Source organism: Leptopilina boulardi, unplaced genomic scaffold, assembly GCF_019393585.1.
Source record: "Leptopilina boulardi isolate dan_hultmark-lab unplaced genomic scaffold, ZJU_Lbou_2.1 LbouV2_106, whole genome shotgun sequence".
NCBI classification, from domain to species: domain Eukaryota; kingdom Metazoa; phylum Arthropoda; class Insecta; order Hymenoptera; family Figitidae; genus Leptopilina; species Leptopilina boulardi.
In genome coordinates, this window is record NW_026137648.1 from 150,145 (window position 1) to 175,932 (window position 25,788).

The window sequence follows — 25,788 nt, forward strand, 5'->3', positions numbered from 1 at the left end:
GACAGACCAAACATTTTATTATTATATAATTATTTAATTAATTTTTTTTACAGAGAAATTTTGACAAAAAAAATTATTTTCTCATCGTGATATTTTATTTGGGCCACAAATAATTTTTTTACTGAGAAAACTTTAAAATAAGTAAATTTCTCATCGTAATATTTTTTTGTGATACGTACAATTTTTTTACAGACAAATTTTTACAACAAAATTATTTTTCATCGTGATTTTTTTTAAAAACACGAATTTTTTTTTGAAAGAAAATTTGAAAAAAAATTATTATTTTATCATTGTGACCATTTTTTTATTTTAATTTAAATATTAAAAATAAAATAATAATAATAACTATTAAAAAATAATAAAAATAAATTTTTTTTAAATCATTGATTTTTTAAATTATTATTAAAATTTTTAATATTGGATATTGGACTTACTAAATTACTAAATAAATAATATTAAAATAATTTTTGCAACATCGTAAACGACGTAGTAAACGACGTAGTTTGCTATCCCGAATTCCGCTTTCATTTACGACGTCGTTTACTATGTCGTTTTCTACGTTGTTTACTACGTCGTTTACTACGTCGCAAACTACTTAGAATACGACGTCGTAAACGATGTCGGAATTTTCAACTGGGTTTTGTATTATAATAGCTCCGGTTGTCTGTATTCAGTTTTAGCACTTTTAATGCGCTGAATTTAAGACAACATGTGACAGGGACAGTTAAAAAGGACATTACATTCAAAAAAATCGATTTTAATTTTTTCAACGATTTAATATTAATAAAGTATATTCTTTTAAATGCAATACACTGAGAAAAAAAATTTAGTGTTTGCAACAAAATTGTTTGGTTAGGCAATTTTGGTTCTTGTAACCAAATTTTGGTTGGCTGAAACAAAGTCGTAGAGTTATCTCAACCAAACATTTGGTTAGGCCAACAAAATTATTTGGTTGAACATTTTTAAATTCCAACCAAAATTTGGTTACAACAAAATAATTTGGTTAACACAACAAAATAGTTTGGTCTAAAAAACCAAATGATCGTTTGTTGTCCTAACCAAAATTTGGTTGCGACAACCAAATAATTTGATTCGCTCTCAGCGGTTAGAGCTCCCGACCTTCAGTTTTAGAACAGAGGTTCGATCCCAGGCGGAGACGAGACTTTTCAAAGTCCACAAATATTTCAATTGAATAAATATAAATTCAATGTTAAATTGATAATAAATAAATAATGAAATATATAAAAAAGATAAAAAGAAAAGAAATAAGGTAGAATAAAAATTTCAATTTTACAAAAAAACTGTTTGTTTGATCAATCAAACATTTTTGTTCACCAAACAAAAAAAAATTGGTTGGGCTAACCAAACATTTTTGTTAAGCCAACAAAAAACACTCAACCAAATTTTTTGGTTGACCTAAACAAATAGTTTGTTTGCTTAATAACCAACAAAATTTTTTTGTTGGTCCAACCAAATTTTGGTTGCTCTGACTAAACATTTTTCTCAGTGTAAGTTGCAAAAAAAACTTTTTTCGGATGTAAGGTCTCTTTTAACTGTCCAAGTCACATACTTGTTATAAATCATAAATTTCATTTTGAATTTGAGACAAACCTACTTTTCTTTCAAGAATAATATAATTTGAGACCTATTTATACATAAGCTATTCGTTTTGCATATTGCCCAAGTAACACGTAATATTACAGTAATATTACAGTAATATTATAGTAATATTGCAGTAATATTATAGTAATACTATAGTAATATTGTAGTAATATTATTACAGTAATATTAAAACATTTAAATTAAACGGAATTTGGGCTGTGGACGTTAAGCCAAGTAATTTACAGGTCATTACCCATCTCTGCAGACATTCTAATAAGACTGCAATATTTACCATGTATTATTGCTGTAATATTACTGTAATATAACATACTACTTGGCTGTCATATATTATACATACAACAAACTTTATTTTGATAAAATAAATTTATTATTTACAATAACTACAATCAATTTTACATAAAAATATGATATTAAAATACCCAAGTAATACGTAATATTCCAGTAATATTACCGGTAGTATTACTATGATATTAAAATGTCCGCCTCATGGTAATATTACCGGTTAATATTACTGTAATATTACAAAAAATTTCAAAAATCACTCAAAAATATTTAACTGATTAATTCTTATCTTTTTGTGTTTTATCATAAAAAACTTTGAAATTTTTACGTATTTCAAATAAACGTGTAATATTACAGTCATATTAAAATGTTCGCCTGATGGAAATATTGCCTGGCAATAGTATCCGGCATTACTTTACAGTAAAGTTACTGCAAAAATATAAATCAGATACAAGTTTTAACAATTTTTAAATATAAAGATTTTATGTACCTATCGTATATAATTATTTTTTTACCTCTTTTAGGTCTATCTAAAAAATGAAAAAGTTTGAAGGACTTTTGGGTATTAGCCATCGCCGAATTAGACAAAAAGTACAACAAGGAGTAGCTGCTCAAATGTTTAAAACGTTTTCACATAAAGGTGCATCATGTACTGACGAATATTCTAATATACAAGATATTTTAAACTCCATTGACGAAATTGACCCAATGCCCATGGATTTGAATGAAAACGTAAGAATGGATACATGTATCAACGACACAGCAGCTGTTCCAGTAAATTATCAAGAAGAAATTTCAACAAAAACAGCAGAACCAATAAACAGTGAAAGTGATTGTTCTACTGATTATGATGATTCAATAGATGATATAGAAATAAGTGATGAAGAAATAAATGATGAGAGTTTTCCTTACTTTGAAATTAAATCTGAACACGAATTACCATTTAGAAATATTTCAGCAGATGACAATTTGTTTTTTAACGACAATTTAGAAGATGCTGAATATGTACGTGATAAAAAATCAGAAAAATTCAATACATCGATTACTTTATGGGCACTTGCTTTCGGGATACCACACATAGCACTGACTGCTCTGCTAATTATTTTACGAACACATACGGATCTAATTATACCCCGTGATAGTCGATCGTTATTGCACACTCCCAGAAATGTAGATATTATTAACATGGATGGCGATGGCAAGTATTGTCATTTCGGATCAACGAAGATTGTTGAAAAAATTGCAAATGAATATTTAAAACGCAACTTGAAAAATCGCGAGATACGGCTTATTTTTAATATTGATGGGTTACCGATTTATAAGTCATCACAAAAATCATTATGGCTTATTTTATGTTCCGATGAATTATTAAAGAAAGTTTTTGTTGTCGGAATTTTTGCTGGTACATCGAAACCTGCAGATTCAAATGAGTTTCTCAAACCTTTTGTCGATGAAGCTGCACAACTTTGTGGTTCTTCAATAACAGTTAAAGAACAATAATTTCAAGTACTATTTCACGCGTTAGTATGTGATGCTCCTGCCAAAAGTATGGTTCTTGGTACTGTTGGTCACACTGCTTATTACAGTTGTTCTAAATGTAAATGCAAGGGAAGTTGGCAAGAGCCTCGAGGTAAAGAGGGACAACACAAAGGAAGAGTGGCCTTTCCAATTGAAAAAAATGTTAAAATTTTTTTGCGAGAAGATGACAAATTTTCAAGAAATAAGTATAAAAGATATCAAAATAAGAGAACAAATTTATTAGATATTTCTGGATTTTTAGGAATTACGAGAGTTCCATTGGACTACATGCACTTGGTTCTATTGGGTGTGACCAAACGTTTAATTTGGCTTTGGTTAAAAGGTCCAAGAGCTTAGGCAAAGGAGATACTAAAATAATTTCAAACAGATTGCTTTCTTTGATTAATACAACTCCTAGAGAATTTTCTAGAAAATCTCGTTGTATCAGTGCATTTCATTTCTGGAAAGCAACAGAATTTCGAACATTTTTATTATACACCGGCCCTTTAGTATTGAAAGGAATTCTTCCAGAAATACTGTACAATAATTTTTTGGAACTGCACATTGCAATAACAATTTTAGTAAGTAGAAATATGGTAAATGACGTACAACAAGTAAATCGTGCTGAGAAGTTTTTGTTATCGTTTGTTAAAAATTTCCAAACTATATATGGCAAAGAGTATATTTCACATAATATTCATAATTTGTTACATTTAGCAGCAGATGTTAGATTATTTGGACCTTTGGATAATTTTAGTGCCTTCCGTTTTGAAAATTATATGACAGTCATTAAAAGACTAATACGGAAATTCGATAAACCTGTGGAGCAAATAATGAAACGTTATCAGGAGATAGCAGCTATTGAAATGTTAAATGAATCAATAGAAGATAATTTATCATTAACAAAATTACATTTTTCCAATCCGATTTGTTCGATGCCATTTGACATCTCAGCGCAGTACAAGTATTTTGCTAACAAGAATGTGACAATAGATTGCAATAAAGATGCGGACAATAAGGTTTTCTTAAAAGATGGAAGTATTGTCAAGGTTTATAACATTGTGAGAAGTAAAAATAATGAAATATTTATTATTGGTAAGAAATATGTTAACCGAACTGATTTTTATTGTCATACACTTATTGATTCATCGACACTTTCAATAACTAAACACTCATTCTCAAATAACACTGCATATTTTGAATGGTGGCCTGTAACTGAAATTATGTATAAAGGGTGGTACATGTTTTTAAACGACGAATTATCAGTGTCTTTTCCACTGAGACATAATATACAAATAAATGTCGAAAATGATGTATCCTAATAAGGTTTATGTTATACCTACTAATATAGAAATAAACTGCAAAATTTTCTGAAACAATGTTCTAAAATTTTTTTAATAACACATGGGTAAAAAAAGAGTAATTTTTAAAGGCATTTATCAGGTAAAAACGTAACACCGGCATAGTCCTGACCCAGTATTGACTCCCAGTAATGTAGTATTAAGTCAGTACTGGGCCAACACTGGCTGGCAACGCTTTCAACTACTGATCTTTTACCGGCAGTCAGTTCTGAGTTTACCGAATTAACATAAGTAAGCAGGAATTATTATTATTATTATATATTACTAGGGGGTTGTGCCCCCCTGCGCGCATCGCGCAACAACCCCCCTGATTTTCCACTTTAATGGTTAATTAAAAAGCCTAACCTAACCTTGCTAAAAACATAGGATTCGAGGCTATGTCTAACAGACATAACCTCAAATATCCCTAACCTTAAAAATTACATAACCTAACCTAAAATTGTCAAAAACATAAGTTGGTTACAGTTGATATGGAATGAGCCATACTGGAGACAGCGGCAAAATTTTTTTATAATATAGAGAGATATTATTACTATTATAATTAATATTATTTAAATAATTTAAATTTAATTTCATTGATGATTTAAATAAAAAATAAATAATTATCTGATAAATTTCTTTATGTAAATTTTGTAAGCATGTATATGATGAACTCGTTCGAGCGGACCTAGGCTTTTTTTAAATTTGAAACATTATTTATTGTTAGAATTTTTGAATTGGTAGTGGAGTTTGCAATTTTATTGAAATCTTAAATAGAAAAGTTTTTACTACTTTCTGCTTAGTAGTATAAGTCTAGCAATAGGCAGCCCAAACTGAGCGTTACTCACTTTGCGTGGTTTCCAGACACTTCAGTTTCCGCAGTTCTATAGAATACCTTCTTCAGGAGACACTGTTCCTATCTAATTCATAATAATCCGTATTTTAGTGTTTTATAAATTTGTTTTGTGTATTTTCTTTTGTTAAACACCGTTTTTCTTTCTAGTTTCTTAAATTTTTTTTGATATTTCCTGATTCTTTTATATTTTTGGGTTTTTGGAGCGTTTGTGCTGTTCATTATGAATCAATTAAGTTCCGATATGAATTCAAGAAAGCCAGTGAATAGTTCAAATCAAATGTAAGTACAAGACATTTATATTAATATTTATATAAATTAAGTTATATCTATTGTATAATTTGCATTTATTGTAACTTTCCTGTTAAACTAAAAATATGTAATTCTCACATCTAAAATGAATTATTGAAAAGGGGCTCCATTGAAAATCTTTTACCAAAAAAATTTTTAACGCAAAAACAAAAATCGGACAAGTGCGAGTTACACTCGCACTGAAATCGAGGGTTCCGTACTCGAAGCGAACTTATTTGGTATAAAAACAAATGTTTAAAAAATATGTGCCGTATGTTAAATAATATATGTGATACAAAAAAGAACAATTTAAAAAAAAATATTTAAGAAAATTGTTCCTCCTTTGGTATAAAAACAAAAAAAATTTTTAAATATGTTTTGTATTTCAAATAATATAAGTGATACAAAAAGACAAAAAAGATACCAAAAATAATAGTTTATGATCTATGATTTTTAAAGAAATATTTATTTTCTTATTTATATTTTTTTATGTACTTGAGACCAAAATTCATTGAATTCATTATTCAAAAAAATATTTCTTTAAAAATCGTTCATCATAAACTATTATTTTTGGTAGCTTTTTTATCGGAGAATACATTAGATAAATTAAACGAAAATTATATAACTTTTAAATATTAACATTTTTAATTGTAACAACATATGCTCGTAATCGTGAAATTCTGAAGAATACGAATATGTTAAAAAAAATTAACAAATGTTTATATTTAAAAATTTTATAATTTTGGTGAAAAACTCATTAAGAGTCATAAAATATAAATTTCCTTAATTCCGAGAACGACGCTCAGGTCCCCCGGGGTGCCTCACTCTCTCGAGGTCGAAGCTCGGGCCTGACCGGTAGAGTAGGGGTACAACATTTCCCCTTCTGACCATAAATATGATTGTAAATAAGTGTAATAAAGTTTATTGGGTTTTAAGGCACTGCTAACGCCCCGATTGCTTACTTTTATTATTTTATTAGTAATGAATAAAATATTTTACAACTAAATAAATATTGCAATTCTGAAGCTACTAATCAAAAGCTGACGTAATTCCCCATCCAATGATCCAAATATAAACTATTTTAAATTAGTGGATATTTATAAACAATTGATTAGCATTACAATTGTTTATAAAAAACGTATTAAACATAAATACATCATATTGGGCTCGTTTGATGCTGAATTACGTTAACTTTCGATTGGTAAGTTAAGAATCAAAACTAATTAATTAATATCTTGAAAACAAAACAGCACATTTGCATATTTTTTGTGATGAAAATATTCATTTTAAACTTTTTAACAAAAATTTGAAACAGAAAAAAATAACCGATTTTGAAAAAAAGTCAAAAAAAATGTTCAAAATTAAATATTAATTAAATTAGTCAACTAACTAATTAATATTATATTATATAAAATCGAAAACACCAAGAATTTTTATTCTTTATTATAATATATATTGCAAATTATTATTTGAAAAAATCAAAAAATAAGTATAAAAATATGTTTATTATAAAACCAAAGTTTTTATAATATATAAAAACAGTTCAGTAAAAATAAAAATGTTTATAAAATAATTATATAATTAGCTATTTAATTATTTTATTATTCACTTCAATTATTTCCATCAAAATGAATTTTTGAAAAACTTTTTGAAGAAAATAAAAGTTGTTTATTGATTTTTATCAAGTGTTGTCAAGAAAATTTTTTAAAATTTTTATTTCAAAAAATATTAATTTTTTATAAACAAATTTATTTATTTTTAGTTTGATCGTTTAAAATTTTTTTTTGGTTTATTGCCTATCTGAAAACAATAAGAAAATCTTGCAAAATGTTTTGGAATTGGTCTCAGGAAACTTTTTGTTTAAATAATTTTACACACAAAAAAGCAAAATAGAATACATTCTAATTTTGAAAAATAAAATAAAGGTGACAAAATTTTTATAAACAAAATATTTAAACAAAAAGATTCATCAGGTTCCCGGACAACACCGAAACTTCCCTGAACCTTGACTGAACCTCGCTTGACGAGGTTCGGGAACTTGAGTCGCGAGGTCCAAACGAGGTTGAGTTGATGTTTAAATGTCCGCGCATAATAAAGGTCAGTCACAGAGATTGGCTGAATATTAGATTTGAATTTCTGTTAAATATTAAAATGAAAGATTCTTGGCATATTGTGAGGGGATATTTAAGGAAATTAAAAATTCAAGATTTGTTAAATGTAATCGTTAAATATTCTGGAAATTTAGAAGGAGCATAAATAATTTATTACTAATAAATATAACTGTATTTATGATTGTCTATTAATTTCTGTTTTATTTACTCTTTCCCATGTCATAGAAAATGCAATTTTCAATAGTTTTTTAAATTCATTTGCTTTCTTTTTATTTTTCCGTATTTATGCTCCTTCTAAATTTCCAGAATATTTAACGATTACATTTAACAAATCTTGAATTTTTAATTTCCTTAAATATCCCCTCACAATATGCCAAGAATCTTTAATTTTAATATTTAACAGAAATTCAAATCCAATATTCAGCCAACCTCTGTGACTGACCTTTATTATGCGCGGACATTTAAACATCAACTCAACCCCGTTTGGATCTAGCGACTCAAGTTCCCGAACCTCGTCAAGCGAGGTTCAGTCAAGGTTCAGGGAAGTTTCGGTGCTGTCCGGGTTCACTCTAGAACTTTTAATATACTAGTATTAATCAAAAGGAAAATCTATTTGAGCCAGTACCGGCTCAATATCGGCTCAGTACTGGTTTGCCAGTACTGGGACGGTGGTACTGCAACAGTACTGATACAATGAAAATACGAGTACTGGTTCAGTACAGACTGCCCAGCCTCGGCAGCCAATACTGAACCAGTACTGCGCCAGTAGTGAACTCTGGTATAGTACTGAAATTTTTGGTTGGGGTGTCAAATTTTGACATTTTACAGGTAAATTTGAATATTAAGTTTCACGTAGTATTTTGGAGTTTTTTACACAATTATCAATTAACATTGGTAAATTAGACTATTTTCAATAAATATCATTGAAAAAATATTTACTAACTAAATTATTTCTGTTCTTTTTTATTAAATATTTAAAGCTGTCAAACTAACCTATTTTCCGTGCAATTCAACTTAAAAACTAAATTTCAACGTAAATAAAAAAGAATTTCATATTATAATTGTCAAAAATAAATTTTACGGATATTAAAAGTCATTTATATGAAATATAAAATTTTTCTAAAAATAGGCCGCAACGACTATAGGTGAAATAAAATGGAATGACCCAAATTTATAATCAAATATGTACATTTCATAAACGCTGTACACAAATTTAGTTTCGGTGCTGTGGGGTGGTATTATCTCTTGCGAATATTATTTGATCCAACTTCTCATATTTAATCGTCAAAGGTAGAGAAAAATAATTTTTTCATAACCGTTGTTATTCACCTCCTTTTTGGCGAAAATAATCAGATAATAAAATGCAACATATTAAAGATTATATTAAAGGATAGGTCAAAAGTTAAGATTTTATAATAATTTTTATTCACGCAAAATAATTCAAATTACCTTTTCTAGAAGTCAAAGAAAACGAAAACTGTCGAAAACTTATGTTCTCTTGGAATTCGCAACGAAGGAGATATATGTTGTCCACAGATCGTGGATAACAAATAACGAGTTTTCATTTTTTCCTCCACTGAATTGGCAGAAAAATAAAATTCACAGAGCAATAGAAAGAGGCGATATCCCGACATCTAACTATCGCCAATACAAAATAAAAAGATGTATTAGTGATTTTGGTAAGATGATGTTTAATAATTATTTAAATATTGTCAATAATGTGATATTACTGTAATATTACACTGTAATATTGCCATCAGGCGGACATTTTAATATGACTGTAATATTATGTGCTATACTGGGAACTAATGTTTCTCGACATAAAGCAATATACAGTTAAAAACATTGATTTTAATTTAAATAAAATTAAATAGAAAATAAGCAAGTATTAATAATCATTTTGTTTTAGATTCAATGGTAGATGCGCTTGCTGGCTTAAAAACGGTGGAAGGATTGAATAGCTCAGAATTGGAAGACAATATGGACTTTCAGGTTTTATCGCTCAAAACGCGAGCTTTAAGACACAAAAAGAAAGTAGATGACATGGTGCCTTCCGAAAATAAAAGATCGAGAATTGACGATGAAGATGAAGATGATGGTGATGATGAGAATGAAGATGATCAAGAAGAGCTTGATGAAGATGAGGATGATGAAGATGACAATGATGAAGATAAAGATGGTGAAGATGATATTAAAAAAAATAGAGAAATGTCTGTGAACGTTAGGAACAGGACTTTTTCAGAAGCCTCAACAACTCATTGTCCTGAAGATTTGTATATTAATGAACTGAGGGTTGAGATGTTAAGTAAGTAAAGTGGGACGCATGTATAAGCTCTAAAACAAATTTGTTAGAATTTTAATCACCAGAATATTAATTTGCCAGAAAGTCAATTTAATTGAATTTTAATTTGGTAGAAATTCAATTTGTTCGAATATTAATTTCCCAAAAAGATAATTTGACCGAAAATTAATTTTAATATACATTCTGGTAAAGTAGATTTCTGTCAAATTGTTTTTCTACACTATTAGTATTCTATAAAACAACGCTTCGGGAAAATTTAAATTCGGTGAAATTTAATTTCTGGCAAATTTAAATTCGACCAAATTGAATTTCTGTCAAATTAAAATTCGATCAAATTGATTTTCTACCAAATTAAAATTCGATTAAATTGACTTTCTAGCAAATTAATATTCTGCTGATTAAAATTCTATCAAATGTAACTTCTAACAAATTTGTTTTAGAGCTTATTCATGCGTCCCAGTAAAGTAAATATTTTTTATATTACTTGAATATATTTGATATTGAATTTTAATATTTTGTTTATTTTTAGAAATTCAAAAAGAACAGTATAATGAATTGAGGACTGAGGTACTAGGTAAATAATGTGAATATTATTAATATTACTAAAAATTAATAAAATCTGAAATTCAATATTTTTTCTATTTTTAGATAAACAAGAAGAGCAACATAATATAATAAAAAATATTTTACAAAGTGAGTAATTTCAATTAATATGACTTAACATTATTGTACACCTACATAAGTTTAATATTTTTCTTTTTTTAGACGGGTTCAAAGAAATGTTAAAAAACCATCATGAGCAGAGGTTAATATTAGAGGCTATTGCCAAGAAAGAGCAAAACACCAGTGCTGACATGCAAAATCAACATCATCTAATGTTAAACGACATTTTTGAACATGACGAAATCCTTTCAAAAATGCCATTTTCGTCTGACGACGAAATAAATACTTTTGATGAGAAATTGACTGATAAAGAATTCAAAGTTTTGACTGTAAGATCCAAATATTATAAAATATTGTAATAACTTTATATAAAATAATATACATATAAAAATATATATTGTAGGCAAGAGCGTACAGCAGCTTGGGATCTACCACACCTAAAGATTGTGTGGTTGCTATGATGACAAAAACATTCAAAAACTCTGTAGCTGCTGGATGGAGTTGGACTGGGAGGGTGAAAGGAAAGAATGATTTTAAAGTAAAAAAAAATATTGTCTGTATCCTTAGAAGTAAGTCCAACATTTTGTTAAATAAGGTCTAATATCATTTATACAATTACCTGTATGAGTATTGTAATTTTCAGGTGTTGCAAGGAGAAAGTATGGTTTGAACACTGTCACAGAGAATGATGTAAAACAATGGTGCTCCGAGTGGCTTAAACATGCCCCTAAACGCAGAAACCGTGAGAATGAGTATGTTTATATATTTTAAATAATAGTACTGGGTACTGGAAGAAGCAAAATTAAAAAATTAGTGGATAGTTTTGATTTGTTAGCCATTGTCTGATTCTACTTTCTAACATTAATAAATTATTGAAAATAATTTTTTAAAACTCTTAATTGTTTTTAGGAAAATATTACGAACGATTCAAGAGAATGAGGCATTGGAAGATTTATTGAACACAGAAACGGAAATGTAATACTAAGATTGTTAAAAATGTTTGTACATATTAAATATATTTAAAATATTATAATGAATAAAAAACATTAAGTTTAAGAAAATATAATTTAAATTGTAATAATATGCCTCATTGTGGTAACATTAAAATACAAATGTATTAACCTAAGTTATTCGTTTTTCTTGTAAGCCCTTATAAAAGCACTATTTTTTGAAGGAAAATATCTCAAAAAATAATAAATATTTTTTCAAAATTTTTTTTACTTAATTAGACCCATAACCACTCCCTAAAAACCTAGTATAGAAGAATTCGGAGGTCAGACCCCTCAATTTGACATATGAAGGGTAGAATGACAAAAGGGGTCAAGCGCCAATTTATCGAAAATGAGGTTTTTGCATAAAAAAATCAAGAAAATTCATTTACACATTTCTGTAGAAGGATTTCCTTTTTTATTGCGTATTTAAATCAGTTTTTAATAAAAATTAAATTAATAAAATAGCCTCAAATTTACTTTATTGCAACCTGATTGAAAAACAAAAGAAAGTGGTGAGTCAATAATATTATCCATAACTTAACAAATTTAAAAACATTGCTTTTTACAAATCGAAAATGCCTCGCAGATGCGGAAAAAAATCTATTAATAAAAAAGATATTGTTAAAAATAAACGATATGAAGGTGAAATGTTTTTATGAATTTTATTCTTCACATTTTTATCAATCTGTTCAATTTTTATCAAAAATATTATTTTTTTAGGTTTTATTTTAATATTTTATTTTAATTTTATTTTAATAATATTTTAATTAATAAAATTAATAATAATAATAATAATAATATATTTTCAATTTCAAACAATTTTAAAATAAAAATAAAATTTTTATTATTTTTCATTGCTGATTTTCTATACACTTTTTTCAAGATTCTGAACAATCATTCGTATGGATTTTAAAAAAATTCAATTTTTGAAAAATAAAAAAAAATGCAAAATTTGTTAAAAATAACTTTTTTTAATTTTTCATAGTGATTTCAGGTTTTCAAAAAATTTGTAAAAAAAATTATTACCCCTAAACCAAATCAATTATGATTGTTTCAATTTGATCAATTATTCCTTAAAAATTCAACTTCTTCTACAATTTTTATTATTTTTTATCGGTAATTTTTTTGTAGACTTTTTTCATAATTCTGAACAATCAATCGTAAGAATTTTTAAAAATTTTAATATTTTCAAAACATAAAATTTTGAAAATAGTCAAAAAAAAAATTTTTTAGTTTGATAATTCACAATAATTTTAAATCCAAAATAATGCCAGAAAAAAATTGACAATTAAAATCTAATTGATTAACAACATTAATTTCGATGAGTTGAAATTTCACCTATCCCTCCCCTTACAATTATGGTTTAAATCATTTTTGCTTTAAAATAAAACTTTGGAAGTATAATTTTTGGTACCATTTAATGTAAATTATAAGATATGTTCTCGAGTTTTTTAAATCAATTTTTGTTTATATTTTATAAATTAAGAAAAGATAGAAAAAATAAATAAAAATATAATAAAAAAGATATTATAAAAAAGAAATATCTTCTTAATAATAATGTAATTAGTAATTTAATTTATAATGTTTATAAAAGCATGCAGTGAAGAGCCATCTGGCGATAGAAACTTAAAGTGAAACAAATTAGCACGAATGATAACAAAAAAAAATTTTCTCGGGACTAGTAGAAGCGAGTAGTGTCGCCCTCTGTCCGTTACAGAAAAAAATATAAAGGTTCCCTAAAGAAGACAAATAAACGTTGCCGGAACGTTTCGGTGGGACCGTTCCATTTACGTCCCACCAACCATAAACAGGGACGTTGCTGGCAACGTGCCTGTCCTACTGAAACCCGGAACGGTCTTGTCCGCTGTAAGGGAACGATCCAGTGGAACCGACCGAAGGGTCCACCGGGCCGTTCCCGTGACAGCTCTTTGGATCGTTCCCTTACAGCGGACAAGACCGTTCCGGGTTTCAGTAGGACAGGCACGTTGCCAGGCAACGTCCCTGTTTATGGTTGGTGGGACGTAAATGGAACGGTCCCACCGAAACGTTCCGGCAACGTTTATTTGTCTTCTTTAGGGAACCTTTATATTTTTTTCTGTAACGGACAGAGGGCGACACTACTCGCTTCTACTAGTCCCGAGAAAATTTTTTTTTGTTATCATTCGTGCTAATTTGTTTCACTTTAAGTTTCTATCGCCAGATGGCTCTTCACTGCATGCTTTTATAAACATTATAAATTAAATTACTAATTACATTATTATTAAGAAGATATTTCTTTTTTATAATATCTTTTTTATTATATTTTTATTTATTTTTTCTATCTTTTCTTAATTTATAAAATATAAACAAAAATTGATTTAAAAAACTCGAGAACATATCTTATAATTTACATTAAATGGTACCAAAAATTATACTTCCAAAGTTTTATTTTAAAGCAAAAATGATTTAAACCATAATTGTAAGGGGAGGGATAGGTGAAATTTCAACTCATCGAAATTAATGTTGTTAATCAATTAGATTTTAATTGTCAATTTTTTTCTGGCATTATTTTGGATTTAAAATTATTGTGAATTATCAAACTAAAAAATTTTTTTTTTGACTATTTTCAAAATTTTATGTTTTGAAAATATTAAAATTTTTAAAAATTCTTACGATTGATTGTTCAGAATTATGAAAAAAGTCTACAAAAAAATTACCGATAAAAAATAATAAAAATTGTAGAAGAAGTTGAATTTTTAAGGAATAATTGATCAAATTGAAACAATCATAATTGATTTGGTTTAGGGGTAATAATTTTTTTTACAAATTTTTTGAAAACCTGAAATCACTATGAAAAATTAAAAAAAGTTATTTTTAACAAATTTTGCATTTTTTTTTATTTTTCAAAAATTGAATTTTTTTAAAATCCATACGAATGATTGTTCAGAATCTTGAAAAAAGTGTATAGAAAATCAGCAATGAAAAATAATAAAAATTTTATTTTTATTTTAAAATTGTTTGAAATTGAAAATATATTATTATTATTATTATTATTAATTTTATTAATTAAAATATTATTAAAATAAAATTAAAATAAAATATTAAAATAAAACCTAAAAAAATAATATTTTTGATAAAAATTGAACAGATTGATAAAAATGTGAAGAATAAAATTCATAAAAACATTTCACCTTCATATCGTTTATTTTTAACAATATCTTTTTTATTAATAGATTTTTTTCCGCATCTGCGAGGCATTTTCGATTTGTAAAAAGCAATGTTTTTAAATTTGTTAAGTTATGGATAATATTATTGACTCACCACTTTCTTTTGTTTTTCAATCAGGTTGCAATAAAGTAAATTTGAGGCTATTTTATTAATTTAATTTTTATTAAAAACTGATTTAAATACGCAATAAAAAAGGAAATCCTTCTACAGAAATGTGTAAATGAATTTTCTTGATTTTTTTATGCAAAAACCTCATTTTCGATAAATTGGCGCTTGACCCCTTTTGTCATTCTACCCTTCATATGTCAAATTGAGGGGTCTGACCTCCGAATTCTTCTATACTAGGTTTTTAGGGAGTGGTTATGGGTCTAATTAAGTAAAAAAAATTTTGAAAAAATATTTATTATTTTTTGAGATATTTTCCTTCAAAAAATAGTGCTTTTATAAGGGCTTACAAGAAAAACGAATAACTTAGGTTAATACATTTGTATTTTAATGTTACCACAATGAGGCATATTATTACAATTTAAATTATATTTTCTTAAACTTAATGTTTTTTATTCATTATAATATTTTAAATATATTTAATATGTACAAACATTTTTAACAATCTTAGTATTACATTTCCGTTTCTGTGTTCAATAAATCTTCCAATGCCTCATTCTCTTGAATCGTTCGTAATATTTTCCTAAAAACAATTAAGAGTTTTAAAAAATTATTTTCAATAATTTATTAATGTTAGAAAGTAGAATCAGACAATGGCTAACAAATCAAAACTATCCACTAATTTTTTAATTTTGCTTCTTCCAGTACCCAGTACTATTATTTAAAATATATAAACATACTCATTCTCACGGTTTCTGCGTTTAGGGGCATGTTTAAGCCACTCGGAGCACCATTGTTTTACATCATTCTCTGTGACAGTGTTCAAACCATACTTTCTCCTTGCAACACCTGAAAATTACAATACTCATACAGGTAATTGTATAAATGATATTAGACCTTATTTAACAAAATGTTGGACTTACTTCTAAGGATACAGACAATATTTTTTTTTACTTTAAAATCATTCTTTCCTTTCACCCTCCCAGTCCAACTCCATCCAGCAGCTACAGAGTTTTTGAATGTTTTTGTCATCATAGCAACCACACAATCTTTAGGTGTGGTAGATCCCAAGCTGCTGTACGCTCTTGCCTACAATATATATTTTTATATGTATATTATTTTATATAAAGTTATTACAATATTTTATAATATTTGGATCTTACAGTCAAAACTTTGAATTCTTTATCAGTCAATTTCTCATCAAAAGTATTTATTTCGTCGTCAGACGAAAATGGCATTTTTGAAAGGATTTCGTCATGTTCAAAAATGTCGTTTAACATTAGATGATGTTGATTTTGCATGTCAGCACTGGTGTTTTGCTCTTTCTTGGCAATAGCCTCTAATATTAACCTCTGCTCATGATGGTTTTTTAACATTTCTTTGAACCCGTCTAAAAAAAGAAAAATATTAAACTTATGTAGGTGTACAATAATGTTAAGTCATATTAATTGAAATTACTCACTTTGTAAAATATTTTTTATTATATTATGTTGCTCTTCTTGTTTATCTAAAAATAGAAAAAATATTGAATTTCAGATTTTATTAATTTTTAGTAATATTAATAATATTCACATTATTTACCTAGTACCTCAGTCCTCAATTCATTATACTGTTCTTTTTGAATTTCTAAAAATAAACAAAATATTAAAATTCAATATCAAATATATTCAAGTAATATAAAAAATATTTACTTTACTGGGACGCATGAATAAGCTCTAAAACAAATTTGTTAGAAGTTACATTTGATAGAATTTTAATCAGCAGAATATTAATTTGCTAGAAAGTCAATTTAATCGAATTTTAATTTGGTAGAAAATCAATTTGATCGAATTTTAATTTGACAGAAATTCAATTTGGTCGAATTTAAATTTGCCAGAAATTAAATTTCACCGAATTTAAATTTTCCCGAAGCGTTGTTTTATGCTATTATGTATGTCGAGAACTATTAAAAAAAATATGCGATCTTTGAAAATAGTAGTAGGTATCTTCTTTCTACAGAGGTCGCTTTGTCAATTGGTCACAATTACATTCATTTACGGTAACCACTGCAGCTCATCACAGAATCAACTAAAATAAATAATTCAAATAGCATTTAAAAATATAAGGTCTAACACAGCTCTTAAACCTTGAGATACTCAAAAATAGAAAAAATGGTAAGCTTGTGAATCCAAAAATCTGAAAAAAAAATTTTATGGCCTTTAATCAATCCCAAAAACCATAATATTAAATATTATTAATATATTAGAGGTTTAATACCTGCAAAAACTTCCACAGAATCAAAAGCAACCAGAATTTTTGAAATCGGTCAAACGGTTTCTGAGTTCTTGTGGTTACCATTTTTAAAAATAGTATTTTGAGAAAAACGCGTTTAAAATTTTGATTTCAGGTTACAATTTGTCACACAGAAAGAACTAAATCAGCTTAAGACTTTAAAAATTCAAAATGACGGACGAAAAAGGTAAAAATTAACTGAATTTGATTGAAATTCATTTCATGTGGTTTTTTTGGAGTCGCTGAATTTGAATTTGATGTCAGATTTTAAACACTCAAAATCATATTCGCAATCAGCGACCCCAAAAACCGCTATGAAACGAGTTTCATACAAATTTAATTTATTTGTAAATTTTTGGTCCGCAATTTTAAAATTTAAGAAACAGCACTTTGCTTACAAAGTAACCAGAAGAAGCTAAGTATGATAAGTCGTATCACAATTTTTTAACTAAATTCAAGTCTGAAGACCGGATGTCTGTTTTTATATACAATGATCTGTAGACATATATATGTACTTTGTTAAATGACTTAATTTTATGAGCGAATTACGATACATATTTTCCTATTAAAAAATGAAGAAAAAACTACTTTTGTACCCAAAAAAGTTATGAAACCCTTTAAATTGATTTTTAAAAAAAGTTTTTTGTATTTTTACGTATTGGGTACTTTTTTATCAATATGTGTTTATTTTAATATATACATTTATCTTGAAATAACATTTTTACGTAATAATTTTATTGTTAATTTTTAGATAATCTGAACAATGTAATATTAGATGAGGAGATAAGATTGGATCGTTTATTGAATGGAGAGAATGTGAGCGGCTTGATGAGAAAAAAAGACATACTCAGAAATGAAAAGATTAGAAACGCTGAACAAAAATTAAGAAACGGAGGGTAAAATAATTTTATACTAGAATACATACGAGAGATTGGATATAAATGTTAAATTTTCAAAAAACGATTTCTATGCACTAAATTCTCTATTCGACACATGATATTTTTATTATGGCTTCACGCAAATTACTACACTCGTTCATGTCGTAAATTACATGTCATATTTTTTCGTAAGGGCTGAAACGTACCTGTGTAGGTTTTCGTCAAGGATTCCTAAAGAAAATTGTATATAAGAACTTTCAAGGATTGTAGACGGGGTGTAATTAGCTGAGCGTGATGATTTGTAGAAAAAATAGCGCCAAAGCTTTTAAATTTTTTAACATTAGGGGGGAGGGAGTAAAAAAGTGCAAAATAGCGTGACGTAGTTTATGAATGACCCCATCCTATACAAGAATTTTTAATGGGAATGTGCCTAACAAATAAAAAAAATTGAGTTAATTAAATATAAAGCTTAAAATACTTTTCAGGTCAATTGAACAATTTTTAAAAGAGTGTGCTGCATAATAAAATAAAGCATTGAAATGGGTTTTCAAAAAGTGTTGAATTGAATATAAAAATGACACACTCGACAATTGTATAAAACGAAATTTTCTAACCAGGTTATGGTAAATCACAGCAAAGAGTTATGATTCAATTACATATTATAAATTATAATCAATCTATTACTTGCACGATATGTAATTTTACTAGTTATTTAAATTTTGTTACTTTTAAATAAAATAAAATGTTTCATAGTAAAATTAATTACCCAACAATTTAGTTTCCATTCATATCTATTTTGAAAAAACCAATGATTAAACATTATTTTACGTATGATATTGAAGCATTTTATAAAATCATTTTCTCCAAAAACTATTATTCAGAGAGAAATTTCTTCTTTGTACAATTTTTCGATGTCTATTTCTAAGAAAATAACTTATTTACATAACGAATAAACAATCTTTCCTGTGAAATATCTAAATTGATCACATTTAAAACGTCCTTTTCTATAAAGTTATTCAAAAAATTTTAAATAATTCTTTCTTGTAATTAATATTAAGTTCATTGAATGCATAATTTTACATTCATGATTATGACATTAAGGTCAACGAAAATGTCGTTATATCTATTATACCTGCTCTATGAACTCCCTCTTTTAAGGCAGATTTTTCCATAATTCAATTTTGAAAATAATAAAATTTTCCATATTTTACAGTATGCAATTAATTGATTGTATATTGCAAAAATATAAAAAAATTCTATCAAAATTTCGTTTTGGATAAAAGGATCAAAATTTTAATTGAATTCAATTTAAATGAGACCAATTTAGACATTTCACAGGTATTATTTTCTACCACTTCACTGAAAAAATTATATGTATTCTAAAATTGAAAATTTCTTCTTAAATATGCGTACAGAATATTCCCCGCTTAAAGAAAGTGGGAAATATTCTTACAATAAGTAATACATTATCTTATTGTAAGAATATATCCCTCTTAATTTAAGAGAGAAATATTCTAGGCGCCTATTTAAGAAGAAATTCTTAAATCTAGAATATAATTTTTTCAGTGTGTACCCACTCAAAAAACGATATTCTAAATTTAAGAATATAATCTTAGCTTCTATTTAAGTATATTTTCCATCCAGTTTATTCATAATGTTAAAATAAAATAGTATTAAAATAGGAAAATGTTTCTTAAAATAAGAACATTTCTAAATTTAAAAACTGTTTCTTATTTAAGGAATATTATATTCCAACTTTAAGATGAAATACATGGAATATAAGCTTATATAGGATCCAAGATTATATTCTTAAATTTAAAATATGGTTATTTCAGTGCCGAAACTTTCCTGAACATTTATTAAATTTTTACTTGAAATGTTTGAAATATTCAAATGCAAAATGTTATGAAAATTATGTAAAGGTTTAAATGTTTCCATTAAATAATTGCTAAGCGTAAAACTTTTCTGAATACTTAAATTTAATTTTCGCAAGTAAATATTTAATAAATGTTCAGGAAAGTTTCGGTGATGTGGGGGTTTACTATCACTTTTTCTAATTATTTTGTATACTTTATGCACCATGATCTATTAATATGGAAAAAAGTAAATAAGTTATTTTTAACAATTCATTCTCAGCAGAAAAAGTATTCTTTATTTTATGTGTTCTACTGTTAACCCTTTCATAGTTGTCAAAAAAACTTATGTAGCTTTTTTCATAACCAATTAGTGGTACAAAGCTGCAAATTCTTGGAGTTAAATAAAACCTTTTTTGGAAATTGTTCCAATAAGTTAATTATGTACATGCATAATTTCAGTGAAATAAAAACTTTAAAATCCTAAATTAAAAACAAAAATTTTATGAATATATAATTATCAAAAATTCATTACATACATTTATTAAGAGTAATTACTTATTCATTATTTACCCATAATGAATACATATTTTTAATTTTCATCAACTTCACTTTTTTCATGAGTCTTTTTTCAAATTTTGCTTCTTTAAATTTTTTAATAAATAATTATAATTTTTAGATTGGAAAAATGTTGAAAGCCAACTTAATAAATGTCACTTTTATTAGGTAGTTTAAGTTGGGTGTGGAAAATTTAAAGATGAACGAAACCTGGTTCTCAAAAATAATCAAATTACCAATTCGCTTCGAATTTTAAACATTTTTCGGCAAATAATTGTTTATTTAGTACAAACGTTTAATAATTATTATTTTGTGTTGTATTTTTAAGCTACCTCAACAACGGGAAGTTGTTTTGTTGTTAAGAATTTAAGTTTGAGGTTGGGAACATTTGTTTACAAAGTGCATACCTTGTGCTGATGATGTGATTTCAAATTTAAATTTTTTAAATAGATTTCACATACATTACAGGATTATTCAAAACTATTTGATTATTAATAAATGAAGGTAAGTTATTAATTTAAATATTTGATTTTCTTAATTAAATAAAACAACTCTTTCCATTACACTGACATATTATAGGCAATACACAGAAAACCTACACATAACACATTTTTCAACACATTATTATTTCCGTTGTAAACGCGGACTAAAAATAAAAAAGATTTAATGTACATTTATAGTAAATAAACATTTGTTTGAATATATTAAAATAAAAGGGAATATTCTGTACGCATATTTAAGAAGAAATTTTCAATTTTAGAATATAATTTTTTCAGTGAAGTGGTAGAAAATAATACCTGTGAAATGTCTAAATTGGTCTCATTTAAATTGAATTCAATTAAAATTTTGATCCTTTTATCCAAAACGAAATTTTGATAGAATTTTTTTATATTTTTGCAATATACAATCAATTAATTGCATACTGTAAAATATGGAAAATTTTATTATTTTCAAAATTGAATTATGGAAAAATCTGCCTTAAAAGAGGGAGTTCATAGAGCAGGTATAATAGATATAACGACATTTTCGTTGACCTTAATGTCATAATCATGAATGTAAAATTATGCATTCAATGAACTTAATATTAATTACAAGAAAGAATTATTTAAAATTTTTTGAATAACTTTATAGAAAAGGACGTTTTAAATGTGATCAATTTAGATATTTCACAGGAAAGATTGTTTATTCGTTATGTAAATAAGTTATTTTCTTAGAAATAGACATCGAAAAATTGTACAAAGAAGAAATTTCTCTCTGAATAATAGTTTTTGGAGAAAATGATTTTATAAAATGCTTCAATATCATACGTAAAATAATGTTTAATCATTGGTTTTTTCAAAATAGATATGAATGGAAACTAAATTGTTGGGTAATTAATTTTACTATGAAACATTTTATTTTATTTAAAAGTAACAAAATTTAAATAACTAGTAAAATTACATATCGTGCAAGTAATAGATTGATTATAATTTATAATATGTAATTGAATCATAACTCTTTGCTGTGATTTACCATAACCTGGTTAGAAAATTTCGTTTTATACAATTGTCGAGTGTGTCATTTTTATATTCAATTCAACACTTTTTGAAAACCCATTTCAATGCTTTATTTTATTATGCAGCACACTCTTTTAAAAATTGTTCAATTGACCTGAAAAGTATTTTAAGCTTTATATTTAATTAACTCAATTTTTTTTATTTGTTAGGCACATTCCCATTAAAAATTCTTGTATAGGATGGGGTCATTCATAAACTACGTCACGCTATTTTGCACTTTTTTACTCCCTCCCCCCTAATGTTAAAAAATTTAAAAGCTTTGGCGCTATTTTTTCTACAAATCATCACGCTCAGCTAATTACACCCCGTCTACAATCCTTGAAAGTTCTTATATACAATTTTCTTTAGGAATCCTTGACGAAAACCTACACAGGTACGTTTCAGCCCTTACGAAAAAATATGACATGTAATTTACGACATGAACGAGTGTAGTAATTTGCGTGAAGCCATAATAAAAATATCATGTGTCGAATAGAGAATTTAGTGCATAGAAATCGTTTTTTGAAAATTTAACATTTATATCCAATCTCTCGTATGTATTCTAGTATAAAATTATTTTACCCTCCGTTTCTTAATTTTTGTTCAGCGTTTCTAATCTTTTCATTTCTGAGTATGTCTTTTTTTCTCATCAAGCCGCTCACATTCTCTCCATTCAATAAACGATCCAATCTTATCTCCTCATCTAATATTACATTGTTCAGATTATCTAAAAATTAACAATAAAATTATTACGTAAAAATGTTATTTCAAGATAAATGTATATATTAAAATAAACACATATTGATAAAAAAGTACCCAATACGTAAAAATACAAAAAACTTTTTTTAAAAATCAATTTAAAGGGTTTCATAACTTTTTTGGGTACAAAAGTAGTTTTTTCTTCATTTTTTAATAGGAAAATATGTATCGTAATTCGCTCATAAAATTAAGTCATTTAACAAAGTACATATATATGTCTACAGATCATTGTATATAAAAACAGACATCCGGTCTTCAGACTTGAATTTAGTTAAAAAATTGTGATACGACTTATCATACTTAGCTTCTTCTGGTTACTTTGTAAGCAAAGTGCTGTTTCTTAAATTTTAAAATTGCGGACCAAAAATTTACAAATAAATTAAATTTGTATGAAACTCGTTTCATAGCGGTTTTTGGGGTCGCTGATTGCGAATATGATTTTGAGTGTTTAAAATCTGACATCAAATTCAAATTCAGCGACTCCAAAAAAACCACATGAAATGAATTTCAATCAAATTCAGTTAATTTTTACCTTTTTCGTCCGTCATTTTGAATTTTTAAAGTCTTAAGCTGATTTAGTTCTTTCTGTGTGACAAATTGTAACCTGAAATCAAAATTTTAAACGCGTTTTTCTCAAAATACTATTTTTAAAAATGGTAACCACAAGAACTCAGAAACCGTTTGACCGATTTCAAAAATTCTGGTTGCTTTTGATTCTGTGGAAGTTTTTGCAGGTATTAAACCTCTAATATATTAATAATATTTAATATTATGGTTTTTGGGATTGATTAAAGGCCATAAAATTTTTTTTTCAGATTTTTGGATTCACAAGCTTACCATTTTTTCTATTTTTGAGGATCTCAAGGTTTAAGAGCTGTGTTAGACCTTATATTTTTAAATGCTATTTGAATTATTTATTTTAGTTGATTCTGTGATGAGCTGCAGTGGTTACCGTAAATGAATGTAATTGTGACCAATTGACAAAGCGACCTCTGTAGAAAGAAGATACCTACTACTATTTTCAAAGATCGCATATTTTTTTTAATAGTTCTCGACATACATAATAGCATGTAAAAACATTTGATTAATTATATTGAGCGAGTTTGAAGGCTCAAGTGATGATTGTAAAAGGATATCAACTTCATCTATTGATGACGACCTATAATTGCTGATGCCTCTTTGTTGATAACCAATCATTAATAGATAGTTATTTTCCAAAAACACGGAGAATAATCTCATAGAACAAATTTATAAATTAAAATTTGTGTCGTTGTGAATATTTATATAAAAGTTAAAAATGTATCCATATTCGTTGAAACAGTATCATTCATGATTACGTGGTCTAAAGATAAATATACTAAAGAAAAAACTATCCGAGTCGAATATTGAAAGTTCAAGTGAAATTTAAAGATCATTGGAAATGATGTGAAAATTCTGATGGAGCTTCTACAATGGGTTCGAAAGCCAAGTCTCCAAATACGAGCTCCTCGGACTTTGTTGATTTTTATTTTTTAAGATACTTGATAGTAATTATTCATTATTAGTTAATTAATTGTTAAATTATTAATCGAATAATATTTACTATCAATTATCTTAAAAAAATAAAACTTAACACCTATAGTAGAAGGGCCATGAAAAGACCCATATACACATACATATAAAGCATGTGCGGATTCTTCGAAGAAACATTGACATAATGTATCGGAGATAACTCACATTCCTTATCGTAAATTAGAATATAATTTTTTTCTTTAAAATAAAGAAGTATATAAATATATGAAAATTACCTAAAAATGTCCAAATATTCGGATGAATCCCTCCGAAACGAGCAGTAGCTCTACTATTGAACGACTCGCTGATATTATTCGTTCGTTGTTCTAAATTCGTAACGGACAAAGCATCTGCAACTTTTACCCAGGTTCTGCAGATGTATTTCATGAACATTTCTAATTTCCGTTTGTAAATTACATCGTACTCTTTAATTTTACTCTTCAGTATTTTAACTGCATTTTCAATTTTTCCAGCTGGTAATAACGGCAATGCAAGTACTAATTCCAGAAAATCTTGTGGACCGTTTACAAGAAGTTTTAACCGTTTCCAACGTTTACGTACATCCTATATTAATAAATTTTTATTAACTAATGTTTAAGGAACTACAAATTTTGAACATAATGTTGAAGATTGAAGAATATTTGTGAATATTAGAATTGTAAAGAGAAAATTTTGACACTATTGAAAATTCAAATAAAAAAGTAAATCTCAGACCTCCTGTAATAATCTACATGACATTCGATTAAAAAACATATCTAAGTAGTATGCAACATTAATGTAATATTACTGTAATGTTACATATAATGTTAGTAATTTTTGAATATAACATTACAGAGAAATTACAGTAATATTAAAATACTCGCCTCAAAGTAATATTACAAGTAATGCCACAGTGAAATTACATGTTTTAATATTACTCTGCTATACGAAATAAAAACTTAGGTAACTCACTGTCTTGCTAAGGTTGGTTTTCGATGATCCAATGGTGTGAATGACGCCCCTAACAACAAAGCGAATTAACTAAGTTCTTATTTCGTACGACAGTACTGTGACTTTGTAGTAGTGTTACAGTAATGCCACAGTTATATTACAGTAA

General features: G+C 26.8%; 3 protein-coding genes across 3 annotated transcripts; 2 read left to right on the plus strand and 1 right to left on the minus strand.

The window, feature by feature from the left end:
• Positions 1-2,442: 2,442 nt before the first annotated feature.
• On the plus strand, positions 2,443-3,410 carry LOC127276905 (uncharacterized). Its single transcript, XM_051297604.1, has one exon. The coding sequence runs from the start codon at positions 2,443-2,445 to the stop codon at positions 3,403-3,405; it is 963 nt and encodes a 320-aa protein (XP_051153561.1). The 3' UTR covers positions 3,406-3,410.
• A 2,123-nt stretch (positions 3,411-5,533) lies between these two features.
• On the plus strand, positions 5,534-12,055 carry LOC127276877 (kinesin-related protein 4-like). Its single transcript, XM_051297569.1, has 9 exons — positions 5,534-5,898; positions 9,477-9,697; positions 9,928-10,323; positions 10,850-10,894; positions 10,969-11,013; positions 11,086-11,312; positions 11,387-11,552; positions 11,627-11,735; positions 11,893-12,055. Exons 1-9 carry the CDS (start codon positions 5,840-5,842, stop codon positions 11,960-11,962), a joined length of 1,338 nt encoding a protein of 445 aa, XP_051153526.1. The 5' UTR covers positions 5,534-5,839; the 3' UTR covers positions 11,963-12,055.
• Positions 12,056-15,707: 3,652 nt separating this feature from the next.
• LOC127276917 (uncharacterized) lies at positions 15,708-25,256 on the minus strand (the record flags this gene model as incomplete). Its single annotated transcript, XM_051297633.1, has 7 exons — positions 15,708-15,870; positions 16,028-16,136; positions 16,211-16,376; positions 16,451-16,677; positions 16,750-16,794; positions 16,869-16,913; positions 24,929-25,256. Coding segments are annotated over 7 exons (990 nt in total), but the record flags the coding sequence as incomplete, so codon positions are not given.
• Positions 25,257-25,788: the final 532 nt, after the last annotated feature.